The 27,960-nt window shown below is 46.8% G+C and overlaps 1 protein-coding gene across 8 annotated transcripts in view; it reads right to left on the bottom strand.

The window, feature by feature from the left end:
* Positions 1 to 27,960, bottom strand: part of RGS17 (regulator of G protein signaling 17) — a 162,160-nt gene that overhangs the window by 95,822 nt on the left and 38,378 nt on the right. The window contains exon 1 of one of the 8 annotated variants that reach the window (XM_056567260.1): positions 25,467 to 25,565. The exons of 6 other annotated variants lie outside the window; for them this stretch is intronic. In XM_056567260.1, the coding sequence (XP_056423235.1) occupies positions 25,467 to 25,507 (41 nt within the window). In that variant the 5' untranslated portion in view covers positions 25,508 to 25,565. Of the gene's footprint in view, positions 1 to 25,466; positions 25,566 to 27,960 lie in introns of those variants that run through there. One more of the 8 variants, XM_056567259.1, reaches the window with a different exon arrangement.

The raw sequence follows: 27,960 nt of genomic DNA, 5'->3' as shown, positions 1-27,960 counted from the left end.
CCATCATTTGTTATATATTGCAAATAAGGATTGCTTTGAGTATAAACATATTTTTCTTCAAAGATTGCCAAAAACAAATTTGCGTATGTACAGGAGACCAGAGTCCGGTCTCCTGTCTTTACCAGGTATCTGCATGTTTAAAGGTACTATTCGTCAAGACAAAGTTCAGACCTTCACATATGAATTCTACAAAAGCCTCCAAATTGTTGGTCTGCAATAGATATTCTTTCACAGCCTGCACACCCGCATCATGTGGGATGTGGGTGTACAGGCTGACAACATCTATAGAGCATATTTTGAAGCCTTCTTCCCAGTATAGATCCTTAACCATTTGTAGTAAGTGACGTGTGTCTTTTATGTAGGACGGGATAGAGGGCAGAAGGGGATTTAAGAGCCAATCTATATATACTGAGAGAGGTGCTCTGTCACCGAGCCGATCCCAGCCACTATGGGTGTTCCTGGGGGTCGGCTCAGTGACTTATGCACCTTCGGCAGATGGTACCATTTTGCGGCTCTGGGGCATTCTGGAACTAGCTTCTCTGCTTCTTTTCTTGAAATCATACCTTTCTCTACATATTTATGGAGAAAAGATTTAAATTTGTTAGAATTTTTCTGTAGGGTTTTTAGTGAGGGTTGTGTAAGTAGTCCTATCAGCTAACTGCCTCTCTGCTTCTTCCTCATAATGTTGCTTCTTTTGTACAACTACACTCCCTCCTTTATCTGCCCTTATCACAACTAAATCATCCCTTTTTTTAAAAACCTTCAGAGCTTTTTTCTCTGCAGGAGGTAGATTTAGTTGTGATTGAGGGTATAGTATCGATTTTACATCTTGCATCACTGCCCTTGAAAATAAATAGAAACTGCTTCCCTGAGGTATAGGTGGATTGAATTTAGATTTTCTGCCCTTAGGAAAATATAGTTCATTTTTAGTATAACCCTCTAGTACTCCCGGCTCATAAAATCCCATAGCTAACATAGTAACACATCCTTTCTCCTCTGTGCTAAATACACTGGGAAAAAAACCCTAACAGGCCAATTTCTACAGGACCTTCGCCTTCTAAAATGTCCTACTCGTATTTTTATTGGAAAATAATTTATACAGTCCGATATCTTGAATTGCTCTGGTCATATCTAATTCAAAAAATGTCTCATTGAAATCTTTTGTCAATCCGTAGTGCAGGCCCTTTGATAGAAGGGAAACCGTTGCTAGATCCAGGACTTAATCAGTTAAATTGATAACATTAAAGGGGTCATCTAGGAAAAAACTTTTTTTTTTATATAACTGGCTCCAGAAAGTTAAACAGATTTGTAAGTTACTTCTATTAAAAAATCTTAATCCTTTCAGTACTTATGAGCTACTGAAGTTGAGTTGTTCTTTTCTGTTTAAGTGCTCTCTGATGACGTGTCTCGGGATCCGCCCAGTTTAGAAGCAAATCCCCATAGCAAACCTCTTCTACTCTGTGCAGTTCCTGAGACAAGCAGAGATGTCTGCAGAGAGCACTGTTGCAAGACAGAAAACAACAACTCAACTTCAGCAGTTGATAATTATTGAAAGGTTTAAGATTTTTTAATAGAAGTAATTTACAAATCTGTTTAACTTTCTGGAGCCAGTTGATATAAAAACATGTTTTTTTCCTGGAATATCCCTTTAACATCTACTCCGTTTGCTTCCAGTTGGCCACTTTTCTTTTTTTTTCTGATCTTGTATGGGCATCACTTCTGCATTTGTTATTTCTGCCTCTTCTTGTGTGTCTCTTTTTTTCTCTAAAGGGATCCTAGTCGGAGCCACATCTTGTGTCATAAGCTGTTGTTCACATTGGTTTGGCTCAATAATCTTAGGAGGGACACTATGTGCAGTTTTAATAATTTCTTTACTTCTTATAGTCATGTTTTCAGTCAATTTTTTATTTTTATTAGTGTTCTTCCCTGTCTTTTGCGTTTTTGTATGCCAGGTGAACACTTTATCATGTTCATAGTCCTTTGCATCCCTCAGAAACTTATCTTGTTTTTTAGATCTAATTTCTTCTTATGTCTGAATTTTATTTTCAAGTTTAGAGAAAAATGTTTTAGACTGGTCACTTGTTACGCGCTTCACATATTCATCTTTCATTTAGAATAGTTCTTCAGTAATTTTATCATATTCTATCCTTGTACAGGGTCAGTACTATGTGTAGCAACTTTAGGGAGTGCTCTTGATGAGCCTGTTTCCATGCGGAGATGAAGACCGGATCATCTTGGAACATGGCTGGAGCCTTGTATGCTCTAAGTCCCCTCGGGACCCATTCACATTGAACGTACGACTGCAGAGAATTTACTGTCCAAAAACTTGCGACTTCTTTCTCTGAAAGAGCCGATATACGATGTTCAAGAGTCTTAATGCTCATAATCTCCACTTCATCTCTGGTGCTGCAGTTCAAAAAGTATCCCCCTGCGTCCTCTCTCCTTGTAAGTATAGCAGTATTGAACTTCTCTACCATCCCTTTCGACTCCATCTCCATATATTGTGGCTTTTTTCCACTATACCTCGTGTGCTCTGGGCTTCAATAGATTTTAGGCAGTTCGTGAAATAGTTATATACAGAGTGGACTGGCACTACGAGGTGAGGAGGAGACGGGAAGTGGGGATGGATGTATACTGCAATGCGGGTGTGTGGTGGTGCTCTGGTATATACAGTGGTACAATCTTCATAGCCAAGCAAAGATAAACAGAGACCGGCAACTCACCAAGTTCATGTCGTTTGACTTCTTGTGTGTAACTTATTCTGCACAAACAGCTGGCATCGCGTCTTCCCAATATATAAAAAAAGCCGCATGGGCAGAAAATAGCATACACAATGTTTTAGGATTTGCAGGTTATCAGTTAATTTACTGTCTGAAAAATGGTTCCCAACCGTATGTATCTAACTGTCATGTTATATTTACAATAATTGCAGTTTTTACATTTTACCACATACGTTCATCTAAGTAGTGTACCATTTTGTTTATCTGTCAAGGGCCTACATACTGTGAAAAAACAGCCAAAAGTAATCACCTGCTGCTGTTCTAGACAAATACTGTTTTAAGGGTAGTGAAGCGTATTGTACTGCCCTCATATAAGCACTCAGTATGTCAGGCAGAGAAGTGCCAGGACGTGCACAGAGGAGTGGCAGAGGCCTAAATCTTTCAGGTAGAAGTTGCAGCAGACTAGGGGCGAGTGGCAGCAGGAGTCGCAGCGAGAGGCCTGAGCTCTCGTTATCAGCTAGCGTGTTTCATGTCTCGACCAGAGACCCACCTGCCGTCGTCGATTGGTCAACACGGTGATCCACTTCATCACAAGTGACATCTGACACCCCCAGTCAACAGTCGGTAGGTTCCTCAGACACAACCCTCAGTCGGCATGGCCCGGGAGCAGTCTCTGTCCTATCATTGCCTTTGTCCTATGCTGTTCCCTCTCCTACAGAAGTATCTTATGCTGTGGGTTCAGCTCCACTATTCACTGAGGACGATCTAATAGAGGACAGTCAGCAGCTACTGCCCAGCCAACAAGGGGAGGTGACATGCGCCGCTAGGCGGCCAAGTAGTGATGTGGAGAGTGACGTGGGAGGCGGTGTTGCCAGGGTTCAGGGTCCTGAAGTTGACACTGTTGGGGAACCTGAGGAGGACATCAGTGACATGCAGACACCTGTTGATGATGATGAAGCCGATCGCAATTGGGAGCCGGGTGCAGATGGGGCTTCATCATCATCAGGAGAAGAGAGTTGCGGGTTGCCCGTGAGGCAGCAGCTGAGCCAGCAAGGCGGTAGCATGGTTGGCAGTCAGCATGGTGGCAGAAGTGGAAATTCTGGAGCCAAATGTGCCCGGGGGAGACCACCTGCTTCGCAGCAGCCTACCTTTCTGGGAGGTAGTGGAACAGGGGTTCCTGGAGACGGCAGCAGTAGCAGTCAATTAGTACGGACTGTTGGTGGGTAAAATCAGCTACTCGGCGGTGTGGCAGTTTTTCACCAAGCATCCAGAGGAGGTTCAAATAGCCACATGCAAGATATGTCGGCAAAAGGTGAAGCTTGGCCAGGGTCCCAATGTTGGCACCACGACCCTGCGTCAACACATGCTTTGCCACCAGGTTTTGTCATTGAGGCAATATATGGTTTACTGATACTGCTGCTGGGTCTGGGAATAAAAATGTTGTTATGGTAGGTAGACTAGCTATCCAAAATCTTCATTTTAAATTTCAAAAATGTTTGTGTTTTGTCTTGGAGATTGTGAAGCTCTGGTGTGTACTCATGCTTCAGCAAACTCCAGGCTGTGTCATTCAGACAATATATGGTTTACTGATACTGCTGCTGGCCCTGGGTCTGGGAATAAAAATCTGTTATGGTAGGTGGCACTAGCTATCCAAAAGCTTCAGTTTAAATTTGTGAATTCATCTTTTAATCTTAGTGATTGTGAAGGCCTAGTGTCTACTCATGCTGCTGCCAACTCCTGGCTGTACCATTCAGCCACTTTATGGTCTCCTTATGCTTTCCCCACCTCCAGGCTGTGTCATTCAGCCAATATATCGTTTTCTGATGTTGCTGGGACAAGGATATTAACTCAATATATGTTATGGTAACACTAGCTAACATAAATGCTTAATTCAGATTTCAATATTGATCTTTCAATGTAAGGGGTTATGAAACCCTCGGGTGTACTGCTGATACCTGCGCCTGACTGTTCCTGTATCTTTCAGGAATTACTTGGCTAACTGATGCTTCTGGGCTTGGGCATTACATTTTCGGATGTTTAGCACGAGCTAAATACATGATTAATAGAAAGGTCAACATTGATCTTTCAATGTAAGGGGATATGAAACCCTCTGGTGTACTGCTGTTACCTGCTCCAGAATGCTCCTGTGTCTTTCGGGAATTACTTGGCTTACTGATGCTTCTGGGCTTGGGCCTTACATTTTTGAATGGTAGCAATAGCTAATATGCATCTTCAATAGAGATTTCAACATTCACCTTTTAATGTTAGGGGTTGTGAATCCCTCTTGTGTACTTATGCTGCTGTCTGCTCCTGTATGTGTCATATAGCAACTACATGGTTTAGTGATGCTGCTGAGCCTGGGACATTACCTATATTTGTTTATGGTAGCACTAGGTACAATACATCTTCAATTGCAATTTCAAAATTCATTTTTTATTTTTAGAGATTGTGAGGCCCTATTGTCTCCTCATCTGCCGCAAACTCCAGGCTGTGCCATTCAGACACTATATGGTCTCCTCAGGCTTCAGCCTCATCCAAGCTGTGTCATCCAGCCACTTTATGGTCTCCTCATGCTGCCACCACCTCCACGCTGTGTCATTCAGCCACTATATGGTCTCTTCATGATTCAGCCTCATCCAAGCTGTGTCATTCAGCCATATATGGTCTTCTCATGCTTCAGCCTCATCTAACCTGTGTCATTCAGCCACTAAATTGTCTCCTCATGCTGCCAACACCTCAACGCTGTGTCATTCAGCCACTATATGGTCTCCTCATGCTTCAGCCTCATCCAAGCTGTGTCATTCAGCCACTATATGGTTTTCTCATGCTTTAGCCTCATCCAAGCTGTGTCATTCAGCCACTATGTGGTCTCCTCATGCTGCCAACACCTAAACGCTGTGTCATTCAGCCACTATATGGTCTCCTCATGCTGCCAACAACTCCACGCTGTGTCATTCAGCCATTATATGGTCTCCCCATGCTGCCAACAACTCCATGCTGTGTCATTCAGCCACTATATGGCCTCCTCATTCTGCCAAAACCTGCATGCTGTGTGATTCAGCCACTATACGGTCTCCTCATGCTGCCAACACCTTCACGCTGTGTCATTCAGCCACTATATGGTCTCCTCATGCTGCCAACACCTCCACGCGGTGTCATTCAGCCACTATATGGTCTCCTCATGCTGCCAACACCTCCACGCTGTGTCATACAGCCACTATATGGTCTCCTCATGCTGCAAAAAAACTCCATGCTGTGTCATTCTCCTCATACTGATGCCACCTCCAGGGTTTTTAATCTGCGGCAGTGATTCTAAATGCGATGCCGGTAATCTGCATGTTATTCCGAATAACAGTATTATTTCACTACCCCAGCACACTCCATATGTGTGTTAGAACACAGCAAAGTGTTCTATACCCCTATTGAGGCTCTCTATAGGCCAGAAATAGCCGTTTTTAATATAGATTTGCAGCGAATAAATTAGGATCAAAACAAATTTTTTCAAAATTTCAACGAATTGTCCAAATCAAATTTTTGAAAAGTTCACTCATCTCTAGCCACCACCTTACCAAGATTTCTCTGACGTTTTCTGCAAGAATCAGGCTGAGTCTCTGCCTCTACATTGTCCTTATGATTACCCTATTGATCTTCTACCTGGTACCACTCCTCCTCGTGGAAGGATATATTCTCTATCGGTTCCTGAGACCAAAGCTATGGCTGAGTATATCCAGGAGAATCTCAAAAAGGGATTTATCCGTTAGTCCTCTTCTGTTGGAGCTGATTTCTTCTTTGTTGGAAAAAAGGATGGCTCACTCCATCCATGCATTGACTACAGGGGACTTAACAAAAGCACAGTCAAGAACTGTTACCCTCTACCTCCTATCTCAGAAGTTATTGACCATCTACGTGGTGCCAAGGTCTTCTCCAAATTGGACTTACGTGAATCATATCACCTCATTCGTATCTGCAAGGGAGGTGAATGGAAAACGGCCTTCAATACTCGTGATGGACATTTTGAGTATCTTGTAATGCCATTTGGTCTCTGCAATGCTCCAGACGTTTTTCAAGAGTTTGTCATTGATATCTTCCGTGATCTTCTCTACACCTGTGTTGTCGTATACCTAGATGACATCCTGATCTTCTCTTCCAACTTAGAGGAACATCGTACTCATGTTCGTCTGGTTCTTCAGCGACTACGGAAGAATTGTCTCTACGCCAAACTGTAGAAATGCCTGTTCGAGAAATTTAGTCTTCCATTTCTTGGCTACATTGTCTCTCACCGGGCCTGCAAATGGATCCAGATAAATTGTCTGCAGTATTGGATTGGCCTCGTCCTTCGGGCCCATGTTCTATTAAACACTTTCTAGGATTTGCAATCTATTATCGTCAATTTATACCACATTTTCCACATTCAAATCCTTGGTTGCTCCAATTGTGGCTCTCACTAAGAAGGCATCTAATCCTAAGTCTTGGCCTCAAGAGGCTGAAGAGGCCTCCTGTTTAAAATCTGCATTTTTCTCTGCTCCCGTACTTACAAGACCTGATCCGGAGAGGCCCTTTGCTTTGGAGGTTGATGCCTCATCTATTGGAGCGGGTGCCGTTCCTACTCAGAAAAACGCAAAGGGCAAGACGGTTACTTTTGGGTTTTTCTCCAAGACCTTCTCTCCCGCTGAGAGGAATTACTCCATTGGAGATCGTGAACTCCTCGCTATCAAGCTAGCTTTGGAGAAATGGCAACATTTATTGGAAGGTTCTTCTTATCCTGTCAGCATCTACTCCTACCATAAGAATCTTCTATACCTTCAGTCTGCTCAGCGTTTGAACCCCTGCCAGGCAAGGTGGTCACTGTTCTTTTCCAGGTTCAATTTCTTCATTCAATTCCGTCCAGCAGACAAGAACATCAGGGCTGATGCTTGCTCCAGGTCCTCTGATGTCATTGGTTTGGACTCCATGCCTAGGCATATTATTCCTCCTGACCGTTTGATTCCTGCAGCTCCTGTTGAGATTCAGCAAGTTCCTCCCGGAAAATCTTTTGTGTCTACCAGATTGAGACACATGGTCCTGAAATGGGGTCATTCTTCCTTGACATCCTGGAATACGTAAGATTCTACTTCTTATCTCCCAGCACTACTGGTAGCCCCATCTTGAATGTGATGTTTCTGATTTTGTTTGTTCCTGTGAAACTTGTGCCTGTGACAAAACTCCTCGACAGAGACCTGCAGAATTCTTACAGCCTTTACACATTCCAGAGACTCCCTGGTCCCATATCGCCATGGATTTCATTACCAATTTGCCACCATCTCGTAATAACACTGTCATCTGGGTCGTTGTAGATCGGTTTTCCAAAATGACTCATTTCATTCCTCTACCAGGTCTTCCTTCTGCCCCGCAGCTGGCGAAGTACTTCTTGTTGCATGTCTTTCGTTTACATGATCTTCCTCAGCATATTGTTTCGAATCGAGGTGTGCAGTTTGTCTCTAAGTTCTGGTGAGCCCTTTGTAACCATCTGGACATCAATCTGGACTTCTCCTCGGCCTACCACCCTCAGTCCAACGGTCAGGTGGAGAGGGTTAATCAAATCCTAGATACTTATCTTCGGCATTTTATTTCAGCTCACCAAGATGATTGGGTCGACCTTCTTCCCTGGGCTGAATTCTCATATAATCATAAGGATTCCGAGTCCACGAGGTTGTCTCTCTTTTTTGTTGTCTACGGACTCCATCTCCGTCCTCCTCTTCCTCTCCCAGTCTCCTCGGGTGTGCCTGCTGTTGATGAGCTCGTCCGTGACTTCTCTACTATCTGGCAACAGACCCGACAGTTGTTATCTCAGGCTTCTTCACGCATGAAGGCGCAAGCGGATAAAAGTAGAAGATCTCCTCCGTCCTTCTTTCCTGGTGACATGGTGTGGCTTTCATCCATGTACATCAGCATCAAGATCCCCTGCTATAAGCTCGGTTCTCGCTAACTTGGTCCCTTCCAGATTCTACAAAAAAATCAACCCTGCCTCCTACAAACTCTGTCTACCTGCTACGTTATGTATTTCTAATTCCTTCCACGTCTCTCTCCTTAAGCCCCTTGTCATAAACCGGTTTTCTTAGAAGAATCTTGTCTCCACACCTGTCTCCGGCTCTTCTGACATCTTTAAGGTTAAAGAGATTCTTGCTACAAAAACTGTGAGAGGTAAACAATTTTTTTTGGTCGACTGGGAGGGTTACAGTCCTAAGGAGAGATCTTGGGAGCCTGAGGAGAATATCCTGGACCGTGACCTTCTCAGGAGTTTTCTGACTCGTAAAAGGAGGGGAAGACCAAAGGGGGGGTTACTGCTACCTTAAGCACTTCGGGATGCGCCCGCATGCAAGCCCCAGTCTGTCACTCACCTGGTGCTTCTCCTGCCCCAGCCTCTGCCTCTCTGCCCCGACACGCATGTCCCCTTCCCCTAGGGCACGCACACGTCAGAGCGTTAAGATTTAAAGGGCCAGTGCGCTCATTAGTGTAATTCACCTATGGCTCATTAATAAATTCCTCCACCCTCCTAACTTCCCTGCCGGATCTTTGCTGATCCTTTGCTCTGTGACTTGACCTTGCTCCTCTGCCGCCTGCCTACTGACCTCCTGCTACGTCCTGACTTTGCTGCTTTGCTGCCTGCCTTGACCTTCTGCTATCCTGACTACGAGCTGCCTTATTCCTCCTGTGGCTCACATCTCAGCAGCCTGTGTGGTCGAGCAGTGCCAGGGGTAGCGACCTGGGTGCTGCCTGCCACAGCAAGTCCATCCCGCTTTGCGGCGGGCTCTGGTGAAAACCAGCGGCACCTTAGACTCCGCTCCCTGGTACGGTCCGAGTTATCTGCCACACAGGTCCAGCGGATCCACATCCATCGGAGTTCCTGTCTTCTGAAATGTGAGGGTTACACTACCAAAGGGAATGCTGGGAGTTTTAGTAGTGTCTTCTGCTTTTGCATAACAACTCCCAGCATGCCCTTTTGTGCTTTTGGCAAGCCTTACCTCCTGCTGTTGCGCACACACCGGATCCTCCTGCCACCGCCGCCAATGTCTCCGCTCCAGGGGCCCTGATCCTGCCGCCGATGTTGGGGATCGGGGGACCCCAGTCCAGTTACAGAATCCCAGCACCTGCTCTCACCCAGAATAGGGGTGGAGCGGGTGCTGTTAGGGACACCCCCACAGCAGGCGTCCTTAGAAGGCGCACACCAGTGCCACCTCACTCCTGCTGCTATAGGGTGATAGGTGCCATGTCGCACAGCACCTATCACCCTTTTTTCCGGGACACCTGGGACCCGACCGACCCAGAATCGCTGCAATTCGCCAATCTGTCTTAGGATCCCCCCCAGGGATTTGCACGGAGTGCCTGCTGAATGATTTCAGCAGGCATCCCGGTCTGGTCCCTGCCGGCAAGCAGCAGGGACCGGAATTCCCATGGGCATACAGGTACAGCCTCGGTCCTTAAGTACCAGGATGTCAGGACGTACCCATACGCCCATGGCCCTTAACCCCTTAAGGGCACATGACATACTGGAACGTCATGTGTCCGCCCCCGATCTATAACGCGGGGCCACGGCATGGCCCTGCGTCATAGCGGGTCAGGCCCGGCCTCTAACAATGGCCGGGACCCGTGGCTAATAGCATGCGGCATTGATCGAGATGCCGCGCGCTATTAACCCTTTAGACGCGTCGTTCAAAGTTGAACGCCGCGTCTAAAGTTAAAGTGAAACCATGCCGATTAGCTCAGTGAACTGTTTGGGATAGGCGTGGCGAAATCGCGGCATCCCGAACAGCTTACAGGACAGCAGGAGGGTCCCTACCTGCCTTCTAACTGTCCGATCGCCGAATGACTGCTCAGTGCCTGAGATCCAGGCATGAGCAGTCAAGCGGCAGAACCATCGATCACTGGTTTCCTATGAGAAACCAGTGATCAATGTAAAAGATCAGTGTGTGCAGTGTTATAGGTGCCTATGGGAGCTATAACACTGCAAAAAAAAAAGTGAAAAAAAAGTGAATAAAGATCATTTAACCCCTCCCCTATTAAAAGTTTGAATCACTCCCCTTTCCCCATAAAAAAAACACAGTGTAAATAAAAATAAAAATATATGGTATCGCCACGTGCGGAAATGTCCGAATTATAAAAGTATATCGTTAATCAAACCGCACGGTCAATGGCGTACGTGCAAAAAAATTCCAAAGTCCAAAATAGTGCATTTTTGGTCACTTTTTATATCATGAAAAAATGAATAAAAATAAGACAGCGGTCGCGCCCCCTTACAATAGACTTTCGTTGAGGGGGCGGGCGTGACATAACGAGGGGGCCGGGCGTCACGCCCGGTGGCCGCGAACACGGAAGCCCGCACACAGCGTTCGGAGTAATGAACTTCCGGATGCTGCGTGCGGAGCTCCGAAAGGCAGGGCAGCGCACAACCCCTTTAAGGGGTTAAGGGGTTAAAGGGGTACTCTGGTGGAATTTTTTTTTTTTTAAATCAACTCGTGCCAGAAAGTTAAACAGATTTGTAAATTACTTCTATTAAAAAATCTTCATCTTTGCAATACTTATCAGATGCTGTATGCTCCACAGGAAGTTCTTTTGTTTTAGAATTTCTTTTCTGTCTGCTCTCTGCTGACACTCTTTTTATTAGAAAAATACAAAACTTATCAAATACAAAACAAAAAGCAAGCTTAACCAGCTATAACATAAATAAGAAATACTCTAGAACCAAAAACAAAACCTCATAAACAAAACCCTGCCTAACCGGCCAGCCCAGCTTTACTAAGATACTAAAATACTAAGATATTAAAATATGCCCAAAATATCTAATCAAACACTCACACGCTTGCCGAAAATGAACATAAGAAAAATAAATAAATAAAATAGCACAACTTGGCTTGTCAAAATATAAACATAAAAGTTATCATTATCCGACTATAACTCAAAACCATCCATCCATACTTGGGAACACGCAACAAGAAAACTAAACAGAAACGTAGCAAGCACACCTCAAAAAAAAATAAAAAAAATAAAATAAAAAAATTATATATTTTTTTTTACATTTTTTTTTTTTTTTTTTTTTTAAGGCCGGCAAGTTGACTCCAGCCGATGGAAGCGCCCACCCTGTTGTAAACCCCTATATTAAAGGGACAATGAAGCAGGAAATGGTCCATGCTTTCCAGCGTGTCCCCGCACTCTTCTCGGGGACATCCCCGGTCATCAGAGTTCCTACACTTCAAATTGTCCCTCACATATAGCTTCCCCTGAAAGCAGCACCAGGCCAAGTCCCAAAACTTCTGGGGGATCCTTTTCATGATCATAAGGTACAACCCCACCCTCAGATCCCGACCTGGGCAGTCCCTGAGCGCCAGGGGCTTCTGGAAGTGGGTCAACAGAACCCGTTTGTCAAGGAACTGCCTTGACTGGGTCCTGATCTCCCACACTCCCAGACCCCACCGACGTATCGCCTTCAGAGTCAGGGTAGCATAAGCCGGAAGATATCCATGGGGCGTACGGAGGTCCTTCACTTGCCCTCCTGTCTCCCATTCCTGGAAGAAAGGCCGAAACCATTCCCTGCAGGAGAGTACCCACGGAGAAGCCCTCTCTGACCAGAGGTTTGAGATGTTAGCTTTCAAGAAGGTGTTGGTTAAGAACACCACAGGGTTTACCATAGATAACCCCCCTAGTCTCCTTGTGCGGTACGTAACCTCCCTCTTGACTAGGTTCATCCTGTTTCCCCATAACAGTTGGAAAAACAGGCTGTAGACCCTAGTGTAGTAAGCCTCTGGCAAGATACATACGCTGCTCAGATAGATAAACAAGGGGAGCAGGTACGATTTGATCAGGTGTACCCTTTCCCTGAGGGTCATAGACCAACCCTTCCACTGGTCCACCTTCTGAGCGGCATCCTGGAGCTTACCATCCCAGTTTTTGGTGGGATAATCATCCTGGCTGAATATGATGCCCAACACTTTTGCTGACTCTTGGGGCCCTGGAAGGGTGTCCGGGAGATCAAACGTGGGATCTCCCCCTCCCAGCCAGAGACACTCACACTTATCCCGGTTGATCTCAGACCCGGATGCCTCCGAGTAGCGGTCCACTTCCGACATCACCACATCGACCTCCTCTCGCGAGGACACGAAAATGGTGACATCGTCAGCGTACGCCACCAATCTCTAGGCGAAATTCAGCTCCGCCAGACTCATCCCGACTCCCGCCAAGGCCCGCAATCTACCCTCCGGACGAAGGGATCAATTGCGAACACGTATAAAAGCGGGCTCAAAGGACAACCCTGACGGACTCCGGACCCCACCTCAAAAGAGCGGCCAGACCAACCGTTCACCAGTGGGAAACTCTCTGCCCCTGCATACAAGATCTTAAGCCAATTAACAAAAGTACTCGGTAAGCCATATCTCAGGAGGACGGACCAGAGGTACTCGTGGTTCACCCGATCAAACGCTTTGGCCTGATCCAGGGACAGCAAGTACCCCTTCCAGAAACCCGCACTACTCCGCTCCACTGCCTCCCTGACACTAAGGACCACACTTAAGGTGCTTCGGCCTGGAACAGAGCAGTGCTGAGCTCCCGAAAGGAGCCGGGGTGCAAACTTCACCAGCCGATTAAACAGTATCTTGGCCAGAAGCTTCCTGTCCGTATTGAGAAGAGCTATGGGCCTCAAATTCTCAATACGGCTGGGATCTTTACCCTTTGACAGAAGAATCAGGGCTGACCTCCTCATTGAATTCGGCAGAGTGCCCGAGGAGAGACACTCATTGAATACCTCAGTCAAGAGGGGAGCTAAAGACTCCTTAAAGGTCCTGTACCACTCGGATGTTAAGCCGTTCGGACCTGGCGACTTCTTAGGGGCAAGCCCCTCGATCGCCAGTCTCACTTCCTCTTCCCTGATTTCTTCTGCCAAAACATCAAGAGAGGGGTCTACCCCTGGCTCAGGAATGGTTTCAGACAGGAAAGCCGACATCTTGTCTCGATCTAGATCCTTCCTCCCCAAGAGGTGCGAGTAGAAGGATCTGACGACCTCCAAGATCCCTGATCTGGACCGATTCAGAGATCCTGTACTATCAATCAGTTCTGAAATGACTTTACTACTCACTGACATCTTACAGTTTCTGTAAGGGTCGGGCGAGCGGTACTTCCCGAAATCCCTCTCAAAAGCCAAAGATGCGTGCCTATCATACTGACACCCCATCAGCAAGGATTTCACTCTGGAGATATCCTCACGGCTACCTCCAGTCGAGACAAGAAGCTCGAGTTTCCTCCTCAGACCCTGATACAGGCGATACCTGTTCAGGGACCTGAGGCTCAAGAGCTGGCGGAAGAACCCCGCAACCCGCTTCTTGAATATCTCCCACCACTCTGACTTACTACTACATAGGCCCAGTAAAGGTACCTGACTCTGAAGAAAATCCTCAAAGGACTGTCTTATTTCCGCTTCCTCCAGGAGGGACGAATTCAGCTTCCAATAACCTTTTCCCATCCGGGGGGTCTCTGAAACATTCAGGGAAAACAAAATCATACAGTGGTCGGAGAACTCCACCTCAACCACGGACACTGCGGAAGAGACGGCTTCCTCCTTTAAATAAAACCTATCTATCCTAGACCTGCAACTACCTTGATGATAGGTGAAACCCGTGTGGCCTAAGGGGCTCCGGATGTGGGCGTCCTCTAGGCGAGCTTCTCTAGCTATGCTAATCAGCGCCACACTATCACAAGTCAACGGACCATTGGAGCCTCTCCTATCTTGGGACCTCGTGACATTATTGAAGTCCCCTCCAAAGATCACTTGCCGACTCCTAAAAAGAAAGGGCTTAATCCTCATAAAGATATCTTTACGGCCCCGCTTAGTTTGTGGGGCGTAGATGTTAATGAGCCGGAGCTCTTGTCCCTTCATGAAGACATCTAAGACCAGGCACCTCCCCATTTCTAACTCAATAACCCGTCTGCATTCAACAGGAGCGGTAAAAAGGTCCGCCACCCCACTATACGGCTCAGCCGCAAGAGACCAGTGGGAGGGACCGCGCCTCCACTCTCTTCTGGCTTTTACCAGGGAGGCTAGATCTGACAACCTGGTCTCTTGCAGATACAAAATGTCGGCTTCAACACGGCCGAGAAAATCAAAGGCTGCGAATCTAGCCATATCAGACTTTATGCTGGCACAGTTAATGGATGCCAACGTCAGTGGGGTGAGTGCCGCCATCCTGGGTGATTGAGTTAGATGGCCTCACCCCTTAAACCTTCTTCCTCTCCTTCCCTCCACCCCCATCTGAATCGGAGGAAGACCCTTTGCCTCTTTTTAAACTCAGGGATATATTCATCCCAGGATCTTTACCTCCAGCATCTGGTGTTACCTCTCCCCCTGAGGAAACTGCCCCAGAGGAAGGAGGCTCGGCACCTCCTGGAGGCCGCACTGCCTCCGGACCCTCGAGAAGAGGAGGGGAGATGGTATCCCCAAGGGCCTCATATCGATTTGAAAGGACGATCAGAGGGTCAGAGACTGAGTTGTTCCTTCTATGGTCTGAGGCTACAACTGAAGAGGAGGACGGCGCTGCCTTACTCTTACCCTTCTTCCTCCTCTTCTTCTTTTCCTGGCCACCATTTACTGTCTGCCCCTCCTTCTCCTCCTCATCCACAGTTTCAGATTCAGAGGCATGACTGGAGGAAGGAGCATCTTGACCTTCTTCCCTACGCAGTCTCCCTATCTCCTCATCCAGTTCGGCCCCACCCAAAGCCTCAGAGTTATTCTGACCTCCTTCTGAGCCAGTGTCTGTAGTGGGACCCTGAGCTACCCCTGGCACCTGGGCATTCTCAAGGGCCCTCTCCAACCTGCGCTTCTCCTCTCGCCTCCTGTCTTATGTTTTTCCTTCACTGGCTTTGGTGCCCCCTCTCCTCCACCAGTCCCCTCCCCCGCTGGGGCAACCGTTAGGCTCTCCCCAGCCGGGGCGGTCACAGTGTTAGAGAACGAGCGTGGACACCGGCTGAACGGGTGACCTAAGTCACCACACAAGTTACACCTAATCTGCCCACAGGTGGCCACCAGATGACCCACCCCACAGCAGAGGGCGCATATCTGCTGAGTGCAGTTGGCACTAAAGTGGTTTGGGTCACCACACCTGTGACACAGCTTCTGCTGCCCCTGGTAGAAGATCTGAATCCTGTCGCGTCCCAGAAAGGCGGCCGAAGGGATGTGGGTGACCGTGTTCCCTGAACGCCTGAGACGAACAGAAAATGTCCAGGCCCCAGACCATATATTGTGCTCGTCGAAGTTCTTCTGGGGGACGTCCGTCACCTCCCCGTACCTGCCCAGCCAGGTCATAATGTCATAACAAGAAAGTGACTCGTTACGGGTCAAAACGGTCACTTTCTTTACCATACTCTGGCGAGATACCGCTTTTACAGCGAAATCTCGCCATCTGGGCTCGTTTTTCATCAGCTCATAATTAGACCAAAAGAGAGCTAGTCCTTCCGGCCTAACAAAGCTAACGTCAAACTCGGAGGAGCCGAAGGGGTGAATCGGGGCAAAGATGTCCCCAGCCCTGAAACCCATCTGGAAAAGAAGCTCCACCACCTTACCCCTTTGGGGGCATGCATCTTCGCCTTTCCAGACCAAACGGGCCACATTCCTGCGACCTACCTCCTGCCCGGGTGTCTGGAGGGACCATACGGTCTCCCCATTCCTCTCTCGGAACGCTCCCAGACCATGTCTCTCCACCCAAAAAGACAGGTCCATCTCCTTTCCCTCTACCTGGAGCGTCCTTTCTCCTCTCTTTAGTGCCTCCAGGAGGCGCCGTTGCAACTGACCTTCACCAGATGCAGGAGGTAAAGATCCTACTGAACCCCCAGCCGCCACACTTGCATAACTCCTGATGACCAGGGGGCAGCCGGTCCAGACACCGTCCCCACATCAACGCCTAGGCCACCTGTACTGCCACAAAAGCCACTCTTATTCCTACCATCCACACCACTACTACTACTCTCATTCACACCACTACTCCTCCCATCTGCACCACTACCACTCCTCTCATTTACACCACTACCACCCCTCCTATTCACTCCACTATCACCACTCTTATTCACTTCACTGCCACTCCTCCCGATCATTCAACTACCACTCCTCCCATCTGCACCACTACCACTCCTCTCATTCACTCCACTATCACCACTCTCATTCACACCACTACCACTCCTCCCATCTGCACCACTACCACTCCTCCCATCTGCACCACTACCACTGCCACATACACCCCTCTCATCCACAGCACTACCACTCCCATCTTTCACACACCTTGTATTAACATTGCTTTTATTGACAGTATTTTTGGGATCAGCAGCTGCTTCACCCACTACCTCTGGGCTGGCCTGGACATGCTTTAGCTTGGCCTTTTTGTACATTCTCAGGTCACCGGTGGCTGCCATTGTCGGCGACGCTGACTCCTCCTCCATTCGTGATGTCACCGCCGACATCACCTCCCGAAGCTGCCGCTCCGGGCGCACCTCCACCACTCCTCCTGCCACTGATGCGCAGGGACTCCCCTCTCTCACAGGGGAGATCCCTGCAGTGCCTGCGCCACACACTGTGCCCAACCGCACGGGCTCAGCAGCAGGTTCTGACACCTGGACGCTCCCCTCCCTCTCAGGGGAGTGCCCCGCAGCACCGACACTACTAGCAGTGCCCAGGGGACCGCCCCCCCCCGAGCAGAAGATCTCATCACACACCTCAGGCGCCTGGACACTCCCCCCCCTCTCAGGGAAGTGCCCCGCAGGGCTAGTAACATTGCCCACAATACTAGGGGAACCGCTCCCCTTGCAAACTGCCGCATAACTATTGCCCACTATTAGCACGTCCTGCTCTTCCCTACCAGCAGGACGCGTGACTGTAGCACCCGCGGCCATGTTGGATGCAGCACTGTACCCCCCGTGCTGGTCCCGTTCCACAGCAGAAGCGGGATCTGGCAGGGTGGGGGGCCCAGCAGCCTGAACCAACTTTTCAGGTGGCCCCGACTGCTGGATAGGAGAGAAAACGAACTTTATCTGCTCCTCAGCCTTTTTCTTCTTCTTTTTCTTCCTCTTCCTCTCCTCAGGGCCCAGGTCCTGGCCAAAACTGAAATTTTCCAGACGGGTGGGTGACTCCTGTATCACTATGGCCCGCAGGAGCCCCCCACAGACCAGTCCACTGTCACCGCCATCATTACTGTCACTTTCCTCAGAGGTGGCTGGTAAGGCGACTTGGGCAGGGTTGATGTAATCCGCACTCGGGGTGACAGAGGTCTTAGGGGTACATGGGGTATCACACACATCCCCCTCACTCTCATCACCCTCACTGCCGCTATCTCCCTCACCACCTTCCTCCATCTTCTCCTCCGTGACACACAAGCACTCTTCCTCCCCCTGACTATCCTCTTCCTCCTTCACAGGGGTCCGCATGGTTTTATAGCGGTCTTCATTCTTTAATTTTTTTTTAAACATGCCTGCTCCCTCTACAATCAGCATTCGGGCTCTCACCACCTCCTGCTCCTCTGCCTTCAGCTCACACACCCTGGCAGCAAACTTAGCCCTCATAGCCTTGGCAGAGTTATCTGTTTGGTAGCTAGCAAACTTCAGGTCTTCCCTTATGATTTTCAGCTTTTTCCCTAGCTGATCATATTCTACTAGATTTGCCTGCATGCGGGAACCGAAAGTAGCTAGCGACTCCCTGGGACCCTTCACCCCCCATTGCTGGGGTTTCATAATATCAGACACAGTCCCCGAAGACATAATCATAAGCTTCTTACCGGACGCCTTGCGGTTTCCAGCGACGGACGGGGGAGTGGGCTCCACATTACTGAGGAGCCTGCTGGATCTTCTCACCCTGTCCTGGGAATCGGCCGTAGCTCTCTCACTCCCACCCCCCGCCGGCCTAGTTCGAGAGGTGGAAGTCTGGGGCTCCATAGCAGGAGGCTCTCCCAAGGAAGCTGCCACCCTCCTGGGGAAAAGGCTGTAGGAAACACTGCTTCAATCCTCTCTCTCTGGAAAACTCTGGAAGTCAGACACACCCAACAGCTGCTGTGTTCCACAGGAAGTGCTCTCTGCTGACACCTCTGTACATGTCAGGAACTGTGCAGAGCAGGAGAGGTTTGCTATGGGGATTTACTCCTGCTCTGGACAGTTCCTGAGACAGACAGAGGTGTCAGCAAAGAGCACTGTGGTCAGACAGGAACTAAATTCAAAAAGAATATCACTTCCTGTGGAGCATACAGCAGCTGATGAGTACTGGAAGGATTAAGATTTTTAAATAGAAGTAATTTACTAATCTGTTTTAATTTCTGGCACCAGTTGATTTAAAAAAAAAAAATTTCCACTGGTTTATACCTTTAAGCCCAAATTGGTCTGAGTCCTTAAGGGGTTAAAGAGATGCAAGAAAATTCAACTCACATATAGACTTTCCAGTATTAACTGAAAAAAAAAAGATCTTGACAATTGTCAAAAATAATTGGCTGTGATTGGTTAATACTATTAATTAGCGTCAAAAAAAGTATAAAAAGGTTCTTTCACTACAGCATCTTGTTACCAGGATATTTTATTACTTATTGGTTGATGGGGTATGACTGTCACTAATTTTCAGAATGAAGGAACATCACTAAGTGTGGGAGTATAAAATAAGTTGCTTTGATCTGCCAGTTAGCATTTGGACCTCACTGTTCATAATGTAGTTATGCATCCTCGTAATATGCAATAAAATTATAAGTTATTAAAACCTATTTTAAGGTTACTAATTTTAGTGACCCAAACAACATGCATGTGGTTATTATAAAAGAGTTTTGGGACATGTATTGGGACATGATTTAATCCCTATCTATATAGTGTAGAGAGTAACAGCAAAAAATATGAATATGTCTTTAAATGTTTCACCTTTCTCTCCTCAAGGAATAACAGGTCTGATTTAAGGCTTTTAGTGGGTCTGTAGAAAGAGTAAAAACCTAATAGAATAACCTGGCTGTAAAAGTATGCATGATCTTTCATAATGTGAACGGTGGTTGAACAAGGTCATTCAAGATATTGTCCCAAGGGATTATGTTTCTAATATTTTTATTAGATCTATATATAAAGCCTTATTATAGAATTTCATTTTTATCACACTATTCTATGAGGGCTTTATAAAATAGATTGTATTTTAAAAAGTACAGTTTGAGACTATACCAGGCAAATTTGTGCTGCAGACGATCCAAATACACTTGGCCAGGCATAAGCATGATAAATGCATGGGGTGCAACGAGGCATGCAAACCTATCTGCTGGCTGTACACTATATAGTGCTGCCTAGCTCAGCGCTGTGTAGTGTAATGGGGCCCGGGCTCTGAGCTGTCTGGAGTCCCTATTCTTAAAGGGGTACTACCGTGCTGACAACTTATCCCCTATCTAAAGGATAGGGGATAAGTTGCCTGATTTTGCGGGGTCCCGCCGCTGGGGACCCCCGCGATCTCGCACGCAGCCCCCCACTCTCATCAGGCCCCGGAGAGAACATCGCTCCGGGTCTAATGACTGCCGGTCACGTGGCCGGAGTATCGTGATGTCACGGCTCCGCCCCCATGTGATGTCACGCTCCGCCCCCTCAATGTAAGTCTATGGCAGGGGGCGAGAGAGCTGTATTGCCTCCTGCCATAGACTTGCATTGAGGGGCGGAGCGTGATGTCTCAAGGGGGCGGAGCTGTGACATCACGATCATCAGACCTGGAGCAGATGTTCGCTCTGGGGCCCGATGAGAGCGGGGTGCTGCGTGCGAGATCGCGGGGGTCCCCAGTGGCGGGACCCCGCGCGGTCTGGCAACTTATCCCCTATCCTTTAGAGGGATAAGTTGTCAGCACGGAAGTACCCCTTTAAGCTGGCATTGGGCCATCTCAGAGCATCTCCTGTATACATTGTATCCCTTCTGCCCAGCCAGAAAAGATGCTGTGCATCACTACTGAACACTTTTGTGAACTTACAGTAAACCAGCAATTTGTTTAGATTGCTGGTTTACTGTAACCCCCCTTCCCCAGCCCCCACCTCGCTTGGCTAAGCTTTCTGTGTCGGCCCATTGGGAAAGGAGTTAACTAGCAGTCTGCCAAGAGAACTGTGTTGGGAGAGAGGTTGGTCACATTCGCCCCGCGATCTAAAGAGATTGTTGGTTTACTGTATGTTTTCTAAAGAATTAAGTAGCAATGCACAGCATCACTATCTAACTCTTTGCCTGCTGGGCCAGCCCTGAGTGCTCAGTCCAGTGAGGTGGAAGACACAGAAACCAACTATGAATATACATTGCTGGTTACTGTATGTCCCTATTGAGTTAAGGAGTGATAGACAGTAATCTTTCTTGGCTGGGCAGTATACCTCCTGCTCAGTCAAATTGTATTTGCAGCTTATGGCAGCAGGCACAGCTAAAACAGAGCAGGGAGAGAGTCCTACTCCTGTACAGTATACACTGGTACACTCTGCATAGCTGTATACTGTAAATCGTTGTGTGGGCCTGCTCAGAGAAGGCACTCCCATCATCAGTGATGGGAGTCCCACTCCGTGCTATACATGGCTGTATACAGCACATCCCATGGCATTTCTCTTTCAGTGTGCAGTGCACGCAATTATAAATTCCCCCACACAACCCACAATAGCAGGATTCTGGCTTTTATACCAGGTCCTAACCGGTATGGGCTGTCTGCAAATCTGTGCGACTTTTGAGCACATTTTTAAATGTGGCACATAAATAATACACCAGGATTCAAACGCAAAGTCTCCACCCACTAAAAGCCATCTGCATCAGTGATACACATCAGGGTTACACATTCAGATGTGGGCAATATAGGCTGATTTCGGCCATAGTACATGTCCCCGTAAGTTTTTATAACAAAATAGTAAGAACAGAGGTATATCTGCCTGAGAAATTCTGGTCTCTTTGTTTATAAACAATTTTTTTTTTAGTTTAGCCACACTGGAAGACTTGTGAGAATAAACTGAACATTTAAATGGTCACTGTCATGATATCAAAAAATTGATATGTTGTAGTACTTAAGTACTACAACATATCTCTAATATATTTTAATTAAAAAAAGTAATTTGAAACCAGCTTAAAATCACTTTTAAATTCGGCCACTAGGGGTTGCCCTCCTAGTGGCCGAATGCATTCGGCCGTGACGTCACTACAGAATTTCGACTCATTTAAGCCTGGCAATGAGTCGAAATTCAGTCACTGCGGTGCTCGCTCCCGCCTGTCAATCAAACAGGCGAGAGCGAGCATGCTGATAGCTGGGGCTGCGCGCATTGGCCAGCTCCACTGGCTTTGCACTCATTGCTGCGCTGATCCTCCGGATGGGTAAGTCTGATAAATATATATGTTATATACATCTGGCATGAGTGTTATTTATCTAATAGGTTGCCTCCAGCTGTTTCACAACTACAATTCTCAGCAATCATGGCATGCTGGGAGTTGTAGTTGGGAAACAGCTGGAGGCAACCTATTAGAAAAAGAACACTCATGCATAGACGATCTGAGGGCGGAAGCAAGCGCCCAGCAAGGCGTCAGTGACGTCGCGCCTGTTGGGAAGCGCTGCTTGTTGCCCTGCTTTATAGAGCAGATTTAGGAGCACTAAATCTGCTCTATTAAAGCGATTTAAAAAAAAATTTAAGCCAGGTAGGGGGTTAGGGCTAGATTACTACTAGGTAGGGACATATTAGATTATATAGTACTTGGTGGGAGCTAAACTTTAAATGACTGCTAAAGCATCACGATGGAAGTCAGAACTTAGACTAGGCCACTCCAGGATGTTGTTTCCTGTGAGCCATTCAGAGGTAAACCTGCTATTGTGCTCTAGATTATTGTCTTGCTCTAGACCATTGTGCTTGAGAGATCAATGGACTGCTGACCAGTCTCTTTCTTTGCCGAATTTATGGTTCCAATAATAATGGCAGGCTGTCTTAAATCTGCAATGGCCTACCTCACACTATTGACAACGTGATCTGCCGTTAGTATATAGTTCTTATTTTGGAGTGCTGCATTAGCTTTCAACAAAATACGATTTTCAATTCAGTTCATAAAACATTGTCTCTCTTGAATAGCCCTTTTTTTGCTCAGTCTCTTTCAGGCTGATGAGGATCGGTGCTTATTTAGAGACATTCCGATAGACTAGCCATTTCTAGGAGTCATCATTGTTTTACTTCTGGAGATAACATCTCTCACTGTGGTTCCAAAAAGCCTTATGGGCCTTAAAGAGATTGTGTTTTTTTCTAGACATGTTTCAGTTCCTTGTTTCTTATTCCTTTTGATTGCAGCATTGCTTGCTGCTTGTTGAGATATTTCTATTCTATTTTCATAGAAAGTTTATTTCATATTTCCTGTTTGATGTCAGAGGTATATGTCAGAATACATTAACCTGTTGAGGACGGAGGGCGTACCTGTATGCCCTCCGCCCACTCCCTTTCTATAACGCGGGGCCCGGCCTCCAACAATGGCCAGGACCCGTGGCTATTAGCGCACGGCACTGATTGCGGTGCTGCGCGCTATTAACCCTTTAGACGCGGTGTTCAAAGTTGAACACAGCGTCTAAACTGAAAGTAAACTGCTCCCGGCTAGCTCAGTGGGCTGTTCGGGATTGCTATGGCGAAATTGCGGCATCACGAACAGCTGTAGGACAGCAGGAGGGTCCCCTACCTTCCTCCTCGCTGTACGATCGCCGAATGACTGCTCAGTGCCTGAGATCCAGACATGAGCAGTCAAGTGGCAGAATCATTGATCAATGGTTTCCTATGAGAAACAATTGATCAATGTAAAAGATCATTGTGTGCAGTGTTATAGCCCCCTATGGAAGCTATAACACTGCAAAAAAAAGTGAAAAAAAAGTGAATAAAGATCATTTAACCCCTTCCCTAATAAAAGTTTGTATCACCCCCCTTTTCCCATTTAAAAAAAATTAACTGTCTAAATAAAAATAAACAAATGTGGTGGAAATGTCCGAATTATAAAAATATATCGTTAATTAAACCGGACGGTCAATGGCATACGCGCAAAAAATTCCAAAGTACAAAATAGGGTATTTTTGGTCACTTTTTATATCATGAAAAAATGAATAAATAGCGATCAAAAAGTCCGATCAATACGTGGTACCGCTAAAAACTTCAGATTACAGTGCAAAAAATTAGCCCTCATACTGCCCCGTACGCAGAAAAATAAAAAAGTTATAGGGGTCAGAAGATGACAATTTTAAACGTATACATTTTCCTGCATGAAGTTATGATTTTTCCAGAAGTACGACAAAATCAAACCTATATAAGTAGGGTATCATTTTAATCATATGGACCTACAGAATAAAGATAAGGTGTCAAGATGTACTGTGTAGAAACGGAAGTCCCCAAAAGTTACAAAATGGTGTTTTTCGCCGTAGATGTTTGGGTAAAATGACTGATGTCATTACAAAGTAGAATTGGTGGTGCAAAAAATAAGCCATCATAAAAGGTAAAGAGGAAAAAATGAAAGTGGAAAAACGTTAAAAAAAGTATCCTAATGTATGCCACAGCGCAACTATTGAGTTTACTGGATCAATTATATTATACTAGTGATTCAAAAGGCTTGCTTCCTTTACTCCAGTTGGCATAGTTGGACCATATTAAAAAATACTTTACACAATTAGAGAATATTTAACATTATTTTAAACCAAACTTTACAAGTGACAGCATGCCATAATGCAAGGGTACACCATCAACTGGAGGGAATCCAACCTCTAGTCATTCTACTTCAACCACTGATCCGAGAGTGAAAGTAGCACAGTGATACTGTAGGTCTGTATTCCTTTCTATGTTTTTATCATCCCTCCAGATAGAAATACAAACGCGGCACTGCTACTCCAGTTCCCAATCTCGCTATTTCGGAATGCTTCACTATATGCAGCTAAACTCATATGATAAATACTGGGTGCTCATTGCTAGTGGATGTATATCAAAAACAAATCGCCATACGTAGAATTGCAGAAAAACTTATTTTATTCCATATCAGGAGGATCAAACATAGTACACAGAAAGAATACAGGTGCATGGGAATGGGGGTATTCTCAGGCGATGGACCGTTTCATGCCATATCAATGACCGGATGGGCCAAATAATATGCTGATTGCGTGAAATGGACCGTTGCCTGAGAACGCCCCCACTCCCATGCACCTGTCTACCTCCTGTGTACTGCACTATGTTTGATTCTCCTGATATGGAATAAAATAAGTTTTTCCTGGAGTTCTACATATGGTAAGTACTCATCTTTCCTTCCTATACTGTGAGATCCCTTCTAAATTTTCCCTGCACAACCGTGACTGGTCCTACTCCAGGGTGCCGCTGTGCAGAAGAAAAAAATAGTGAATGTGATGGAACAATTTACCATATATACTCGAGCATAAGCCGACCTGAATATAAGCCGAGACCCCTAATTTCACCCCAAAAACCCAGGAAAAGTTATTGACTCGACTATAAGCCTAGGGTGGGAAATACATCATCCCCCCATGTCATCATCCAGACCCCCGTCATCATTCCCCCCCCTTCATCATCACCGCCTGTCAATCCCCTCATCAGTGGTCTTCAACCTGCGGACCTCCAGATGTTGCAAAACTACAACTCCCAGCATGCCCAGACAGCCATCGGCTGTCCGGGCATGCTGGGAGTTGTAGTTTTGAAACCTCTGGAGGTCTGCAGGTTGAAGACCACTGCGGCTTTTGTCATCATCCAGCCCCCCCCCCCCCTTTAGTTTTCTACTCACCTCCCCTCGGTGGGAAGGAAGGGTGAGCCAGTCCGGGCCATCTATGCTGCAGGGATCGTCCGGTGGGGAGGGTTAGTCATTCTGGGCTGTCCTTTTTCACCGGGGGGGGGGGGCCCTCTTCTCCGCTCCAAGCCCGGCCCCGGACTAGTGACGTTGCCTTGACGATGACGCACAGGGACGTTCATGCGCAGGGAGGCGTCATTGTCAAGGCAACGTCACTAGTCCGGGCCCGGAGCGGAGAAGAGGGTCCCCCGGTGAAAAAGGACAGCCCGGAACGACTAACCCTCCCCACCGGACGCTGGGAGTTGTAGTTTTGCAACATCTGGAGGTCCGCAGGTTGAAGACCACTGAGAAGGGATTGACAGGAGAGTTCACTCGAGTATAAGCCGAGGGGGGCGTTTTCAGCACGAAAAATCGTGCTGAAAAACTCGGCTTATACTCGAGTATATACGGTATCAGTGTTGTGCCCCCTTTATTCTTAGGATTGGTTGGGTTCCCAGATACTACTGGACACCCATAGATCATGAAGTAATGGCACATCCTAACAATATGGCATATGACTATATGCAATATGCTTTTTGATATCACGATTTAAAAAGAGAATACCCCTTTAAACAAAATCATACTAATAACTTATATTTCTGTGAGAACAGTCATATAATTACACATCCATTTATACTTATCAAGTGCCATATTAAGAAAATCTTGGAATAAAGAGCACCCACACACAAGCAAATCTATATCTAACATATTCTTCTGTTACTTTTAGTTTTTCACAGTTAGACTACAGTCACAAGAGGTATGTACACCCTCACCTTTTTGTGCTACTCTCTAATTATTAGTAGTCCATTGTCATAGCACTGCATATAAAGTAAAAATAGCTGCAAACAGTTATTCTTCTTTAAAAATGAATATACTCTATTTAGAGAAGGGCTTATTTTATATTTCTACTTTACAGTGAGTTTTATTCTGTGCAACTTTACATATTAATTGATTATGTGCACAGCAAGATTCCCACATTTTGTTGGCATAAAATGTATGATAAAACTTGTTTGCCTTTAATTATAGTACTTATTGACATTGGGTGTCCATACTTACCCTGACATACTTACCGTATATACTTGAGTATAAGCCGAGTTTTTCAGCACGATTTTTGTGCTGAAAACACCCCCCTCGGCTTATACTCGAGTGAACTCTCCGCCCTCAGTGGTCTTCAACCTGCGGACCTCCAGATCTTCCAAAACTACAAATCCCAGCAAGCCCGGACAGCCATCGGCTGTCCGGGTATCCTGGGAGTTGTAGTTTTGAAACATCTGGAGGTCCGCAGGTTGAAGACCACTGCCCAGGCATTCGTCGTCATCCAGACCCCCTCCCCCCTTTAGTTTTGTACTTTAGGGTGAGCTGGTCCGGGCCATCTGTGCTGCAGGGACCGTCTGGTGGGGAGGGATAGTCGTTCCGGGCTGTCCATCTTCACCGGGGGGGCCTCTTTTCCGCGCTTCGGGCCCGGCCCCGGAATGATGGCATTGCCTTGACGACGACGCACAGGGACATTGCTCATGAACTATCCCTCCCCACCGGAAGGTCCCTGCAGCACAGATGGCCCGGACCAGCTCCCCCTAACGTCCTGCCGAGCGGAGATGAGTACAAAACTAAAGGGGGGAGGGGGGGAAGGGGTCTGGATGACGACGAAGGCCCAGGCAGTGGTCTTCAATCTGCGGGCCTCCAGATGTTTCAAAACTACAACTCCCAGCATGCCCGGACAGCCGATGGCTGTCCGGGCATGCTGGGAGTTGTAGTTTTGGAACATCTGGAGGTCCGCAGGTTGAAGACCACTGTTAAATCAGACATTGACAAGCGGTGATGATGAAGGGGGTGGTGTGGGATGATGACATGGTAATGATGACAGGGTAATGATGAAGGGGGGGATAATGACAGGGTAAGATGAAGGGGGGGATGATGACAGGGTAATGATGAAGGGGGGATGATAACAGGGTAATGATGAAGGGGGGGATGATAACAGGGTAATGATGAAGGGGGGGATGATGACAGGGTAATGATGATGAAGGGGGGATGATGACAGGGTGATGATGATGAGGGTGTTGATGACGGGGGTCTGGATGATGACAGGGGGCGATGATGTATTTCCCACCCTAGGCTTATACTCGAGTCAATAACTTTTCCTGGATTTTTGGGGTGAAATTAGGGGCCTCGGCTTATATTCGGGTCGGCTTATACTCGAGTATATACGGTAAGTGCCATCTTGTCCTACCAACCATAATCAGTCTCATGGTGAGGCTGGCAGGGATCTCAGATGCATAGAGCAAAAAGCTGCATGGCCTTTCAGAATTAAATGGGTGCAGTCAGAATCAAAAACTTTTTATATGTTGTAAATCTTCATAAAAATGTTGGATCTTCTTTTTTTTATAAAGGGGGTTACAGAGCAGCCTGCAGTGATTGTGTAAAGAGACCCAGCACAGAAGACTCAAGAAGGAAG

The sequence above is a fragment of the Hyla sarda genome, chromosome 3 (genome assembly GCF_029499605.1).
Source record: "Hyla sarda isolate aHylSar1 chromosome 3, aHylSar1.hap1, whole genome shotgun sequence".
Lineage (NCBI taxonomy): Eukaryota > Metazoa > Chordata > Amphibia > Anura > Hylidae > Hyla > Hyla sarda.
The sequence above is the reverse complement of the archived record's forward strand: the minus strand, read 5'-3'. Positions and strand labels throughout refer to the sequence as shown.